The sequence below is a fragment of the Halichoeres trimaculatus genome, unplaced genomic scaffold, assembly GCF_033239565.1.
Source record: "Halichoeres trimaculatus isolate MK-OKI-2021-1 unplaced genomic scaffold, fHalTri1.1 fHalTri1_scaffold_12, whole genome shotgun sequence".
NCBI classification, from domain to species: domain Eukaryota; kingdom Metazoa; phylum Chordata; class Actinopteri; order Labriformes; family Labridae; genus Halichoeres; species Halichoeres trimaculatus.
In genome coordinates this window covers 1,365,796-1,380,056 of record NW_027437190.1, presented here as the reverse complement: position 1 = coordinate 1,380,056, position 14,261 = coordinate 1,365,796, and the positions used below count along the sequence as shown (strand labels likewise).

Below are 14,261 nucleotides of genomic sequence, written 5' to 3'. Positions count from 1 at the left end.
GTAAATCTGAGCCTGAAACTGTGATTCACCTGTTTTATGAATATCCGTGTGTAAAGCTGCTCTGGATAGAGGTGGAAAGGTTTATGACAGATCAATTTGGAATCACCTTCACTTAAACATGAAGGACATTATTTTATATTTTGACAGCAGCACTAGATACAAAGAGACTTTTCTTTTAAACCTTATTATACTATTTGGGAAATACCACATACATAAATCCAGATGGGCTGAAAAAATCCCACGCTTTCTACAACTTAAACTGGAAATTGATTATTACTTTGGGACTCTGACAGGACTTAAGAATCAAAAGGTAATTAAAACATTGCCGATATGTGAAGCCTTAAATTACGTGTATGATTTGTGAACTCCTAGTTTGATACCCCTGCGCTGGGTTTGTCTCTCTGCTTCGTTATGTGTATTGTAAATGGTACTGTATATATGTACATATGTTGTGTGTTGTGTTGTGAGCTGTGTTGTGTATGTCAATAAATAATTTATATAAGATAAAAAAAGAAAGAAAGAAAGAAACTATAACATTATTCACCAATTGTGCTACAGATGGAGGAAATGTATTTCTACTGGAAATGTGTCTTCCATTAATTGAAAAATTAAAAGGTGAAAAAAAGGTCAATATTCCAAATCTGATTTAATAAAAAAACAACAACAAAAAAAAACAGTCCACAGAATATACCTGCTTATAGAAACTCAGACTTTAATGAGTCCAATGTGCGGGGATTGGAAGCTGCTGCACTGAGCCTTGTGCATCCAGAGCCCCTCTCTCTTACAGCAGTACAGGTGAACTGCTGCATCTCACATTTTGTTTATCAGTTTATGAGTAAACGGCTGTTGGTGGCAACCATTTTAAGCTAATAGCTGCCTTAAATAGCTGCAATTAGTGAGAAGCAGGAGATATTTAATCACTCCAGACCAATTAGTCTGTAATCAGGTAGTGTCTAAGAGCGAGCACGTTTTTGTCCTCCACTGTTCCCCTGCAAGAATCCGCCATATTTCTCTGTGCACTGAGAAGAGCAGTGATTAACACGCAGGGATATAGGCCCCCGTGGAATGCTGTAACGTGGAGTTAAATCAGGGAGAGAGGGAGGCGAGACACGACAGCCAAACCTGTTATTGCAGTTTAACATATGCAGAAGGTTAAATTAAAGCAAGCATCCTCATTTTATGTGTTTGTGTCACGGTGTGTTGTGTAAATTTGTGGAAACTAGCGTTCCGTCTGTTTGAAGCTGCAGCACAGAGAAAACTATTGTTTTGGGTTCGTTTTTTTTTTTTTTTTAAATTTTGGAAACAAACAGCGTTAGCAATTTACCTTGAAGCAGCAGATAATAAAGAAGTGGATGATGAGCAAGTGAGAGTTAATGGGAAAAGTGATTTCCAAAAATCACTCAATCCCTCCTGTAGTTTTATACAGGAGGGAGTGAGACGCATGGATGATTACTGGTAACAGTCACATCAATAAATGCTCAGCCTGGAAAGTCCCTGGCTTTGATAACAACACTGTTGTCACGACAATGCTCATGTCAGCTCCCAAAACCTCAGTCTGGGCCCCGTATCCATCAGTGAGTTATGCTTTACACACACACACACACACACACACACACACACACACACACACACACACACACACACACACACACACACACACACACACAAGGTAGGAGTGCTGTTGGTAGAATTAAACCTACATGTTAGTCCGCTTTGTGGAAGATTAAAAAACAGAGGAAGCTTTCACACAAGTCCCAAACGGTTTCCGTCCTTCTGCTGGCTGCTGTCTCACTCCCAACAGGGATTATTTGGAAAATCCTGCAGTGCTAATGCTTGAGAGATGGGGCACCACCGTGGCTGATACGAGCTCAACGGGGGGAATTGTGAGTCAACATAAGGCTGCAGCAAAGTATAATAGGCACTGGAATGAATAATGCAGTTTGCTTGCTGCCTAGTAAGAAGAATCAAACCTAGTGATCACAAAGCTTCCTGTCCTGTGATCAGGGAAAACATGAACAAACCTTCTTCAAGTCCAGCTGCCAGAAATGAACAGGAGGACTTTTAGTTCACGTCTTATTAAGTTATAACAAAAAAGAGTATTTGGTCTTCAATGAACAGAAGCTGTGTATGTTCTGAATTTTTTATCAAACCAGATTTTTATTAAAATTTTATTACAGTCAAGAATATGCAAGGGTTAAAGAACACTTCATTTCCTCAGCTGGGGGCCAGATGAAAATGGACTGGAGTCTGACTTTGGACATGTCTGCTCCAAAAGCTTTCTGTAGACTGTTGAGCAGTGATTTTTTTAACCCCTCCTAATTTTTTGTGCTACATTAAATTCATGTTTTTAATCATAACAAAATAAACGACTTGGCAATGTATTTTTAAGTATAACAGCAATGAGTTAAAAGTTAGCAGGTTTTATTTCTGTTCTGCCTATTTCTGTTCAGAGGTTTAAGCGTTTTCTTGTGAAACTCAAGTCTTTTCATCCATGCAGTCCTGAAGCCTGATTTGAACCGTCAGGCTTGAGTTCCGCTCTCTCTAAAAACCAGAGGATCTTAAATCATTTCAGAAATGTGTGACTGTCAGCTGGCCCCTGTGCTTTCACTTCACTCTTTTTTATTTTCTATTTCTTATGTATTCGCCTTCTATCACTCTCACATGTGACACAACAAGGACAGAGCTCCTCAAGGGCAGCCAGGCTGGCTCTGTCTGTGGACTATAAATACACACAGGTGGCCTGCATGGCCTGATGGTGCAGTGTCTGTAGCACCCACAATGAAAGTGTGGCCGGGCTTGTTTGTGTCAAACAGACATGTTAACCTGCTTTTATCAGGTTGATGTGGGGGGCTCCTAAACCTGGATCAGAAGCTGCAGCTCTGTGAGGAAAATGGAGGAAAGGAAGAACTAACTGTAAGGTGGTTAATGTGGTGTTCAAGGACTCTTAGTTCTGAGATCAATTTCACTGAAGAAAGCATCCGAAAAATATTTCTCAATTATTTTAGAGCAGCTTCTCATGTTTGAGAATAATGTCAAGGTCGCTATAGTAGTAAATTTTAATATTATTTTTTCTACACTTTTTAGACAGAAAATTCTCCTTTTGTGAATCTTCTGAAGTCTGTGCAGAAAAGCTGAACCCATGTTTTACAGTTTCAATGAAAAGAGTTTATTTTGAGTTTTCACATCATCCTAATTTTACTTGAAGCTTTGTTAATGATTTTGTATGGGAACAAACAATGTTTTTTCAACAAACTCACTGACAATGAGTGAATCTTTCAGCTAGAACTTCAGTCAAAATGCAGATTCATGTCTCACCTTGATGCTGTGAAACATCTGTTTTTGGCTTTATAGCACAGCAATAACATGAGATTCTGTTTGGGCTATACTCCTCACACTAAACATCCTACAGACCTTTCTGATCCATGCTTTTCTCATGCTGAATAAAAAAATAAGGTTGTTTCCCCCTCAGAGAAAAATCCTCAAATGAGGTTGTAGCTGTATCCCATGTTATGTTTTTTTTTCTTGCTTTGCAAAATAATTTTGGCTGAAAACAGACCAGATAAATTATGCATGGTAGGCCACAGTCAAATTCATATGTTTGATATAAAAGTACAAGTTTCTTTAATAATTGATATTGAACAATTTTTAATAGAGGGGTGGGTCGAAAATACTTGCTTTGTTATTTTTTTTCCTCACCGTGTATAGTAACCTTACACCATGACCTCCGTGTGTGTCTGTAGTCTTGCTGAAGCTGCGTATGTGTGTGATGGAATTAATAAGAGCCCACAAAACAAAAAGCCTGATCCCTAAATCCTGTCAAACAGGTTTACAGACTTACAGGACATATGCAACATGTGATATCTTTCTCTGCACTTCTTCCTGAGCACCCAGCGCTGCACATTTCTTGTGCAGTGGTTGAGCTGCTTCTCCTGTTACGTGGAAGAGTCGGATGGTAGAGATGAGATTCCCACAGAGACAAAAATCTGAGACGACACAGTTCTTCCTTGTAAACTTTAATAATTTTGACAACTCTTCACAAGCCAGTGAAGGTTCAGTTCAACAGTGCAGCTGACATTAATGTACAAGGGCCCTCTCACACTGGCAGGAGGGCAGTGAGGTAAATTCGGTGTTTAATATTGTGAAAAATAAAGGCTATCTTTCTCCTTTACAACAGCAGTGGTTTCTGACTCATTCAGCATTTGATTCAAGACATTCCTCATCTCATTAGGTTTTTCTTCAAAGGATTCTGTTAATGTTCACAAATTTCATCGATTCATAACCAAAGTATAATGAACTCTTGGTATCGATCATTGACTCTTCAAAGAAAAGCTCTGACCGCACACATTTAGGACAGAGATGCTTGTAGATATTTTGTTGTGGTGAACATAAACTCTGCTTCTCTCAGACTAAACTCTCAGTCAAATCAGGCTCCTTAAAGATCATCACACGGCCGAGCAGCACGCTGCTGCTGCTGCTGGCTCAAGCTTCTTTTAGTTAATGAGTACAGAAGAATCCGGAGAACGCTAAGAAGCAGGGCGAATATTAAGAGACGTGGTGTTGAACTCCACCACATATGTACACAGGAGAGCTGCATCAGTGCACATTCAACATCTCCGCAACGAGTCTGACATGCTACATATGAAACTATTTTAAAAACACTGCAAAGAGTTCACTGAAATCATCATCGTGTGAGGACATTATTGGCAGAGCATAACCACAGTCATTCACTAAAGACTTGAAGAGGAAACACAATATTTACATTACAACAAAAACCTCTTAATAAAAATACCTGCAAATTACAATTGTCTATTTAAGCATATAAGTCTTCCTTTCACATACTTTTATAGAACATTTGTTTCTCTGTATGTACAATCTTTATGGTCTCGAATCAGAATCGTTCCTTTTTACAGTATCAAACATTTTAAGCGTCCAGGTAAACTTCCCTGTTCAACACAAATCATCTATTTTAAACAATAGATGTCAAAAATGTACAATAAGTTTTGCAGTTTAGTAAAGCTTTAAACTGGAGCCATTTGTAGTTTTTCACTAAGCACAATTCACAAACAGTTTTCATAGCTGCTGACAAAGAGATGTCAAACAAAAACTCCTTTTCAAAAACCTGTAAATGACGAGAACTAAAGTTTGAGCAATTGAAAAAGAAAAGACCAGTTTGTATAATTGTAAGGTCCTTGTTCAATAGAACAAAATAAAAAACCTGATGTGAGTAGTGATTTTTTGGGTTGAATTCCTCACAGCGCTTTTGAAATCCCCTTGTGATTGTGCCTCCAGTTGGGTGTGAGTCCCTGGTGAAGCTTTGCTGGCTTTGCAACGGCTCTGTGCTGCCTGCACACCTGTGGAGGGGATGAATAGTGGCAGGGGGGTAAGCTCCAGAACTCCAGACTGACTGGCGCCATCAACAAAACGGAGGCCATGCTTGATCAACAATCCAAAACAAACCAGGTCAGACAACAAGCACACAGCTCCTCAGGCTGCTGGGCAAGACTGACGGGAGGTTGCAGACTGACTTCTACACTTACACACACACCACGGGCATGCTAGCTGCCTCACCCAGGTGTGTTCCAATCTAGGGCTACAGACCTGATGTGAAAGCCAGGACAGCAGCCTGAACGAGACAGTGAGTGAGTCAGAGAGAAAAAGGAGTGTCTGTCAGAATGAAGGAGGGTAAGCTGAGGTTTTAACCCTCACTTCTTCACTGATTGCTACAACAGTGACAGTTATTGCGCAAAGCTCAGCTGCTTCTGTGGTTGTCACCAACCACCAACCTCTGTATTCCTCAATTTATTCATCTTTCCCCTCACTGACAGCCATCCTCTGAACGCCCTGATCACATCACACTGCCCAACTCAATTCATAAAGGCTATTCAATGAACATCACTGGTGGTCTTTGTATTTGGACTAATGTGTATCCGTGATGGAAAAAAAAGAGGAAATAAACACATAATAAAAATATAATTAAAAGAGTGGATGATGTGTGACTTTACTTACCGTGCAGGGCTTCTGTCTCAGCGGCATAAAATAGAGTCCTCCGGCTTTTTCACTATTGACGTCCTCTACAAAAAAAAGAACAGAAGACAGGATGTAGAAATCTTCAGCTCATATTAATATGAGAGACCAAACGAGTTCCAAAATAAATGAAATCCATCAGAGCAACAGATATTCCGTCTATCTCCTATCACATTTTCTTGCGGCCTATTGAATAACAAATTGCCCTCATTGTGCGCAGTGAAGTGGTCTGAAGGCTGAGGTACTTCACTAATCCCGGGGTAAGGTGGGCCTCTGACACACTGTCGTTATCATGCAAATCATAGAGCCCGCAATCAAGTGCGCAATCTCTCCCACACGGATGCGGTTTGGCGCGTGATTATTCGCGACTGTAGAAAACGGTGCATCCCGTTTTGATCATTGTTTCTTATTATCACGGAGAGCACAATGACACATGACGGGCATGACGCGCTTTGTCTGACTGGCGGTCGGCAGTCTGGCACAGGGCGCTAGAGTAAACCTAGGTCCCGTTAAGACCCGCTGTGTAGGAGAGATAAAGCTTACCTGGTGGTGGTCGGCGTTCAGTACCGTCAGTGGTGTCCGGCTTGGATTGAAGACTGGAGCAGGGCAGGTCCCGGTCCGCTGTGGCTGATGCCTATGGAGAGCAGGGTGCGTCTCCAGGGCCAGCTGCAGGTCCAGGATGTAGTCTATGACGTGCTGGAGAATCTCCACTTTGCTGACTTTCTTATCCTGCGGAATGGTCGGCACCAGGCGCTTCAGCCGGCTGTAGCAGTCATTCATGTCGTACTGCAGGCAGAACAGGTCCTCCTCTTCCATCCTGCACCGGGCGATGTTGACGCTCTGTTTCGACAGATAGTGCAGGGAGAAGTCGCCGCTGCTGGAAGAGGAGGAGGAGGAGTCCTGGGGTTGGACTGGAGTAATAGCCTTCATCTTATGTAACCAAAAAGCTCACAAGGAGAAGAAAAATAAAAACCCGATCGAGTTCCACGACAGAATCAATAGTACAAACAGCTATACCGCCAAAAAAGAGACGGGGCAAGACCGACCAGGAGACGCAATTCGAGTATGTTAACACATCCCGTAAAGCCTCACAGTTTGTCTTGTTTCAGTACGCTCGGTGTGAAACGGGTGAATAGATTCCCTTCATTTATAGAGAAGAGGGGAGGCGCCGAGCCAATCGGCTGACAGATGAGGAAGAGAAGCTGGTCAATCACCAGCAGCCCGCTGCTCAACGACCCCACTACGGAGCCGAGGAAAGGCGTGTCCCATTCTGCGAGAGCCGCGGCGGGCTGCCTGTTGGTGAGAGAGAGAGATGTGCATGTGTGTGAAAGAAAAAGAGAGGGGAGTTAAAGCACTCAGTGTGCATTGCCCCCACGGTATAAAAAAGGATCTCATGCTCCCCCTTCAGAGGCCCGTAGTGAAGATCTAGGGATGAATCCAGCCAGTGGATGTGTTCTGTTCACAGCACTCAGTGGGCTGATAAGCGCAGGAGTGCACCTTTAGAGCCGTTGTTGATGCGTAATTACGCGTAGCCATCCTCATATCGATCACCTCTCAAACAGATTATCCCGAGCCGATCCAGCTTCACTCTCTGGGAGACACGGGGATGTTTACAGGAGCCCAAACACATCATGAAATACAAACTCAACAAAGTACAAATAAATCATTGTTCTGACTGCTTCGGTTGGCATTTACACATAGCAACCTTTGTTGCTGAAATGTGTTGGGTAAACTAGTTAAGAATAGAATAATAATAATAATAATAATAATAATAATAATAATAATAATAATAATAATAATAATAATTATTATTATTATTATTATTATTATTATTATTATTGTTGTTGTTGTTGTTGTTGTTGTTGTTATTATAATAACTGTTTATGCTTCACTACCTCAGTAAATAGCACTTAAGCATTCAGTGCAGTTAGAGCTCCAACATCTGATATGATATAATGCTGTTTGTTAAATTACTTCATAACAAGTGTTTTATCTTAACCTCGATAAAATATAGTGTGTGTGTGTGTGTGTGTGTGTGTGTGTGTGTGTGTGTGTGTGTGTGTGTGTGTGTGTGTGTGGCGGGGGGGGGATCTGCTATTCCTTCTCCAGCAGTGTGTTTTTGTGCCTCTACATTCCTGCACTCCCAGGACGCTGCTGCGTTCTGCATCCTCCTTCTCCTCAGCCCTTTGAGTCCCCTGTCGGGCAGACTGCCTGGCGCCACAAGGGGAGCTCAGCACTGACACCCGGCTTCTCTCCTCCTCTTACCTCTTTTTCTCTTCCCTCCTTTCTCGCCTGTCAGATAGGTTGCCAAGACAACGGTGAGGCTACACTCAGCTTCAGTCCAGCCTAAAGTGTTTTCTAACATGGACGCATCTGAGTGGCCTTCAGGTCTGAGTCCAGCTAGGGAAGACACTCACCTCAGTAAGTTTTTGAAGGTTTTAATGTCCCACACTTTGTTGGAACCACCACAGTCTCTTCTGCCATGAATACTGAAAGGCTCACACAGCTTTAAATGGGTGTTTTCCTCTTCTCCTTTTCTTCCGCTCCTTCTCTCTATTTTCTGTTGCTATGGGAAGTGACTGTTGTGCTCAGTAATGTCAGCAAGAATGTTCAGCCACAACTTCAGAAGTGTCAAGTACTTTTGATGGTGGCTAGTATGTGAATTCCCATAGCAAGCATATATATATATATATATATGTGTGTGTATTAGGGCTGGGCAACGATTAAAACTTTTAATCGTACTTAATCGCATGATTTCCCTGATTAATCATAATTAATGGCATTGTGAAAGTGCCATAACATCTGTCATGCAAACACTGAATCAGTACTTGTTATACAGTAATAGTTAAATGACATTTAGTGCTAATCAAATTTACAAAATGTAAATACAAAATTAAAGCTTATTGCCACTGTCAGGACATTAAAGTGATACTCCGGGATGGAACAAGTTGGGTACTCTCACAAGGTTTAGGGCAGAAATGACCCCTACAGCAGTGTTTTTGTGCAGCAGAAGCCCAGAGCGCTCGCACCAAACCCCCCTCCCTGCTCCTCTGCCGGTTTCCTCTGCACTCAGACGGGGCCATATTTTACTTGACCAAAAACACAAAGAAATGGACTCCCACCGAAAAACTCTGATATCGGTCTGCATTCACGCTTTATTTAGAGAATTATCAGCGTGTTACTTTCACACAAAACACCGCTAAATGAGGCTCTAGTTCTCATCCTGTCTCTTCGTCCTGGCAGACTACCTGTGTTTGTTTATATCTGGCACGCTGTGCGCGCGGACTGATACACTAAGCGGCGAGCGCCTTTAAAGGGCAACTCCAGTTTTTTGACACGTGGACCTTATTTACAGGTGTGTGCATGCTCATATACTCACTCAGACAAACATCGTGCAGCTCGGAGTCCTTCAGAAGTTATTTAGATCCAGCTGATTTTAGCCGCACTTAGCGGGGGCCACGGCAAGGGAGCTTCAGCGCAGGACATAATCTCTGCAGAATCGCTCATTTCAGCTATATTTTTTCATCCATCGCTATCCATCGTTATCACAAACACACTCCTCTTCTGTTGCCATAGGCGAACACTGTCCACAAACGCACCACCAGTTTGCATTGAGTCGTGGACGTGCTCCTGTTTGTTGTTCTGGAGCCAGCTCTTCGTCTCTCTCCCTCTGCATCCTTCTTTCATGGAGCTCCTCGTCCGTGTACTCAGGCTCAAACCAGTGAGGACAACCGTCAAACTCGAAGTCGTAGTCTGAAGACTGTCGACGAGCTGACTTTATGATAACACTGGCGATGGATGAAAAAATATAGCCAAAATGCCCCTCTTCTCCATGCTTGTTTTGGTTACTCATCGTGTTTTTCCGACAATTTCACTTCTGGTCAGCGACAGACATTTACAAAATAAAAGCATGTGAGCAACATGCACTAATGTACGATAAAATATTTAACGGCGTTAATAGATTGACGGGTTAACGTGAAATTAACGCATTAACTTGCCCAGCACTAATATATATATATATATATATATATATATATATATATATATATATATATATATATATATATATATATATATATATATATATATATATATATCCCAGATAAAACTTTTATTATTCCCCTCCCTATATTATTAACAGTGTTTACATAAGACAAAGCTTGATATATGTGTTTGACAATTAGCTTAATGACACCTACTCTGTTGCTCATCTACAGCTCCTGGTTCGAAATTCAACTTGAATTAACACTAAAAGATTGAGTTAACATACTTTGTTATATCCTTAGTATTAAAAGTTAGGTTATAATTTGCATATAATATACACTTGATGTTATTCATTAAATTTCAGTAATAAAATTATTGAAAATGAGAAGAAATTGTGCCTGCCCCCATGTTCTGGTCTAATCTTATCACTACTGTAAAGTAGCAAAAAAATTGCCATAGCCTTTATAAAGAGATTGTGTGACCTGCAGATAGTGCACTTCTTTCAGTGGGAAATATGTAAAGATAGTGTGGTATTTTATGCTTATTCTCTCGTTATTTTGTACAAATTGTTGAAAGTACAACAACAGTAGATCGATTATCTGACAACTCAATATTGTGATATTGCAACCGGTGAAGTTGGTTTTAGGTTGGATATTCAACAGACATTCACTGCCAACCAACCAGTGCCTTCTCACTCTTTATACCCAGGCATGGCAGCAGCAGCGTAATTACATCTAACAAAACCTTTGCTGTCAACGTCAGGTGTTAAAAACAAGAGACTGTCAATAAATTGCCTATTCAATTCCCCTCCATGTCAAGTGACCCATTTTCCTGAAAGAGACTTTGAATTATAACACCTTGATAAAATAAGACACACCACTTTTCATCTTTAATCTATTCTAAAAAAATTTTGGTTGATTTATGAGCCAAATTTGGACTATTTTCTTCAATAACTACCACGTCATGTGACCAATTATCCTGGAATTAATCTTGAACAATAAAACAAAACACAATTTATAGATAATTTGTACTCAAAAAATTATATGGTTAAATTTAAAGCCAAAATTCGACTTTTATTCAATAGCTCCCGTGTCATGTGACTTATTTTTTGAAAATGAGCTTTAAAAATAGCAGTGTCATGGAACAACAAGACAAACTACATTTTATCTCTAACTTGTACTCCAAAAAAATGTTGTTAAATTGATAGCCAATTTTCGACCCTTTTCTTCAAAAGCTTCCATTTTATCAATGAGTTATTGAGTTAATTGAATTCATTGCTAAAACTTAAAGCTTCTCAGAGTATTAGATTTGCCAATCAAAAACTATATGAATTTGGCAACAGACCAAGTAAATATTTAGCTAGATTGGTAAATAAGAAGTCTGATTCTCAATGTATTCAACTATTAAAGGTGCTGACAGGAAAAGGAAAACAGATGCAGACAAATCATTTGAACAATGCTATAACAAACTGTGTGAAAGTGATCAACCCGTGTTAACTCAGAAATTCGCCAAGGTTTTTTCCCCCAATATGAGTCATAAAATCACAGACATACAAAAAGAAACACTTAATAAACTGATAACAGAGCAGGAAGTTGAGGGAGCTTTGAATTCTATGAATGTACAGCCCCAGGTCCAGATGAGCTGGGGTGTGAATTTAATAAAGAATTCAAATCCTTGTTAATACAACGGTTACTGAATATGTTTTTGTGACTCCTTGCAAAACAGTGTCCTTCCTAGATCACTCTGAAAAAGGGAAAACCTGATGATACATGTGGATCCTACAGACCTATAAACCTATTAAATACTGATCTCAAACTTCTTTCTAAGATCCTTGCTATGTTTAGAAACAGTCCTGCCTAAACTTATAGATGGTGACCAAACAGGATTCATTAGTGGCAGAAACTCTTGTAATAATATGAGGAGGCTTCTCAATATAATTCAGCTTTCCCAATTTGAAAAATTCGACAGTGTAGTTGTTAGCCTGGATGCTGAGAAAGCATTTGATCGGATCGAGTGGTCTTATCTCTTTTCTACTCTTGAGAGTCTTGACCTAGGCAACACATTTATTAGCTGGGTGAAGATTGATTCATTCATTTTCTGAACCGCTTATCCTGTTGAGGATCGCAGGTGGCTTGGGCCTATCAGCTGGGTGAAGATGCTCTATAAAAACCCATCAGCTGCTGTCCAAACAAATGGAAAGAGATCATCTTACTTCCACCTAAGCCTGGGTACAAGACAGGGTCGCCCCCTGTCCCCTTTATTGTTTGCAGTTGCTATCGAGCCTCTGGCAGCGGCTGTTAGATGCAGCCCTAATATTACAGGGGTTTCAGTTGGTGGTAAAACCCACAAGATCTCTTTGCATGCTGTCAATGTGTTGCTAGATCTTACAAACTCAGATGTCTCAATACCTGCACTGTTGGATCTTATTAATTGCTCCGGCAAGTTCTCAGGCTATAAGATAGATTTCTCAAAGTCAGAAGCTCTTCCTTTAGGTAAACACTGTGACGCCCCCTCCTCTTCTTTGCCCATTCAAATGGTCACCGTAAGGTTACCATATCTGGGAATAGTGAAAACTCCATTGCTTCATCAATTATATAAAGCTAACCCCTCCCCCCATTGAAAAATGTACATGGAGTGGGAAGAAACCCTGTATGAGCCTAGCTAGACTCATGAAGCCTTGGGAAAGGGGGGGGGGGGGGGGGGGGGGGGTCAGTGCCAGATGTCAGGCTTTACCAATTGGCTTCATAGTTGGGCTATATTGCTGAATGGATTAGAAATGATAGTGACTGTGTTTGGCTTGATTTAGAATCATTTCAGGTTAACCCACACCTGAGGGGCCTCTTGTTTGCCCTTGAACCAAAAAGGATGAAACCTCGTATTGGTGACAAAAAAATAATACAAATAACTATTAAAGCCTTGCAGGATATAAGAAAAATAGAGTAGGGCTAGAGGGACAACTGTCCTCTCTCTCGCCTGTATGGGGCAATGCAGATTTCTCTCCTGGTATTGCTGATAGGAGCTTTGAAATGTGGGGCATTAAAGGGATTGTTACCATAGAGCATTTATATGAAAAGAAAATACTTCTCTCATTTAACCATCTATGTAAGAGATACAGCATACTCTGAACAGAATTTTTCAGGTATCTCCAAATACAGACCTTCTCAAATAGTAGGAAAGATGGAGGTATCTCTCATCAACCCTCTCCACTGGAGAAATTAGTCTGTGTTGGAAGGAAGAAGGGTATACTCGGGCTTGGGTACAAAGCCCTTTTTAACTATGAAAAAGGAAAACCAGCATTTATGGCCACTAATTGGAATGGGGACCTGATCATGGACATGGATGATGCTGCCTGGTTGGAGATATGGAAACTAGCAAACAATATTTCAGTCTACAACAGGCTAAAATAAAATCAATTCAGGTTACTACGGCACCTGCAGTTAACTCCCCAACTCAGACATAGAACAGATCCTAACAAATCTGAGCTGTGCACGAAGTGTATTGTTAAGGTTGGTACCTATATTCATTGTGTTTGGACCTGTATATATATATATATATATATATATATATATATATATATATATATATATATATATGTATATATATATATATATATATATATATGATTACTGGAAAAATATAGTAGATAGACTGCACCTTATTCTTAACATTAAATTGAACAAGGATCTTCTGGCTTTACTGTTAAGGTTGCCAGATGCACAACTTGAAAGCTGCAGCCTCCGCAAGAAGGTCACCGGTTTGATTCCCAGCTTGGCTGGTGGGGCCTCCTGTGTGGAGTTTGCATGTGCTCCCCGTGCATGCGTGGGTTCTCTCAGGATACTTCCTCCCTCAGTCCAAAAACATGCTCACCAGGTTAATTGGTCATTCAAAATTGTCCATAGGTGTGAGTGTGTGTGTGAATGGTTGTCTGTCTGTGTCTGTGTCAGCCCTGTGATTGACTGGTGACCACTCCAGGGTGTACTCCGCCTCTCACCCAATGACAGCTGGGATAGGCTCCAGCCACCCGCGACCTTGAACAGGATATATATGTGTGAATGTGTGTGTGTGTGTGTGTGTGTGTGTGTGTGTGTGTGTGTGTGTGTGTGTGTGGGGGGGGGGGGTGTTGCGGATATATATGTGTGTCAATATATATTATATAAAAATCAACAAAGATTTTTGGAAGAAAAAAAAAGCTTCTATGTTATTCGAACCATTAATCTCAAAATGATCTTAAAAGATAAGAGTCCACTTTTTTA

At 40.7% G+C, this 14,261-nt stretch overlaps 1 protein-coding gene across 2 annotated transcripts; it reads right to left on the bottom strand.

Moving 5' to 3' along the window:
- Positions 1-3,997: 3,997 nt before the first annotated feature.
- On the bottom strand, positions 3,998-7,451 carry id4 (inhibitor of DNA binding 4). Of its 2 annotated transcripts, none has more exons than XM_074682602.1 (3): positions 6,568-7,420; positions 6,007-6,071; positions 3,998-5,351 (listed from the first exon to the last, which is right to left on the bottom strand). In XM_074682602.1, exons 1-2 carry the CDS (start codon positions 6,952-6,954, stop codon positions 6,024-6,026), a joined length of 435 nt encoding a protein of 144 aa, XP_074538703.1. In that variant the 5' UTR covers positions 6,955-7,420; the 3' UTR covers positions 3,998-5,351; positions 6,007-6,023. The 2 variants fall into 2 exon arrangements, with proteins under 2 accessions (XP_074538703.1, XP_074538704.1); XM_074682603.1 differs by lacking the exon at positions 3,998-5,351 and adding an exon at positions 5,359-5,623 and having other exon boundaries at positions 6,568-7,451.
- Positions 7,452-14,261: the final 6,810 nt, after the last annotated feature.

Bases quoted from the DNA above. Each gene is read 5' to 3' on its own strand.
- id4 (XM_074682603.1), bottom strand. From the start codon at position 6,954: ATGAAGGCTATTACTCCAGTCCAACCCCAGGACTCCTCCTCCTCCTCT. The intron at 6,072-6,567 runs GTAAGCTTTATC...TTTTTTTTGTAG, and splicing joins TGAACGCCGACCACCACCAG to AGGACGTCAATAGTGAAAAA.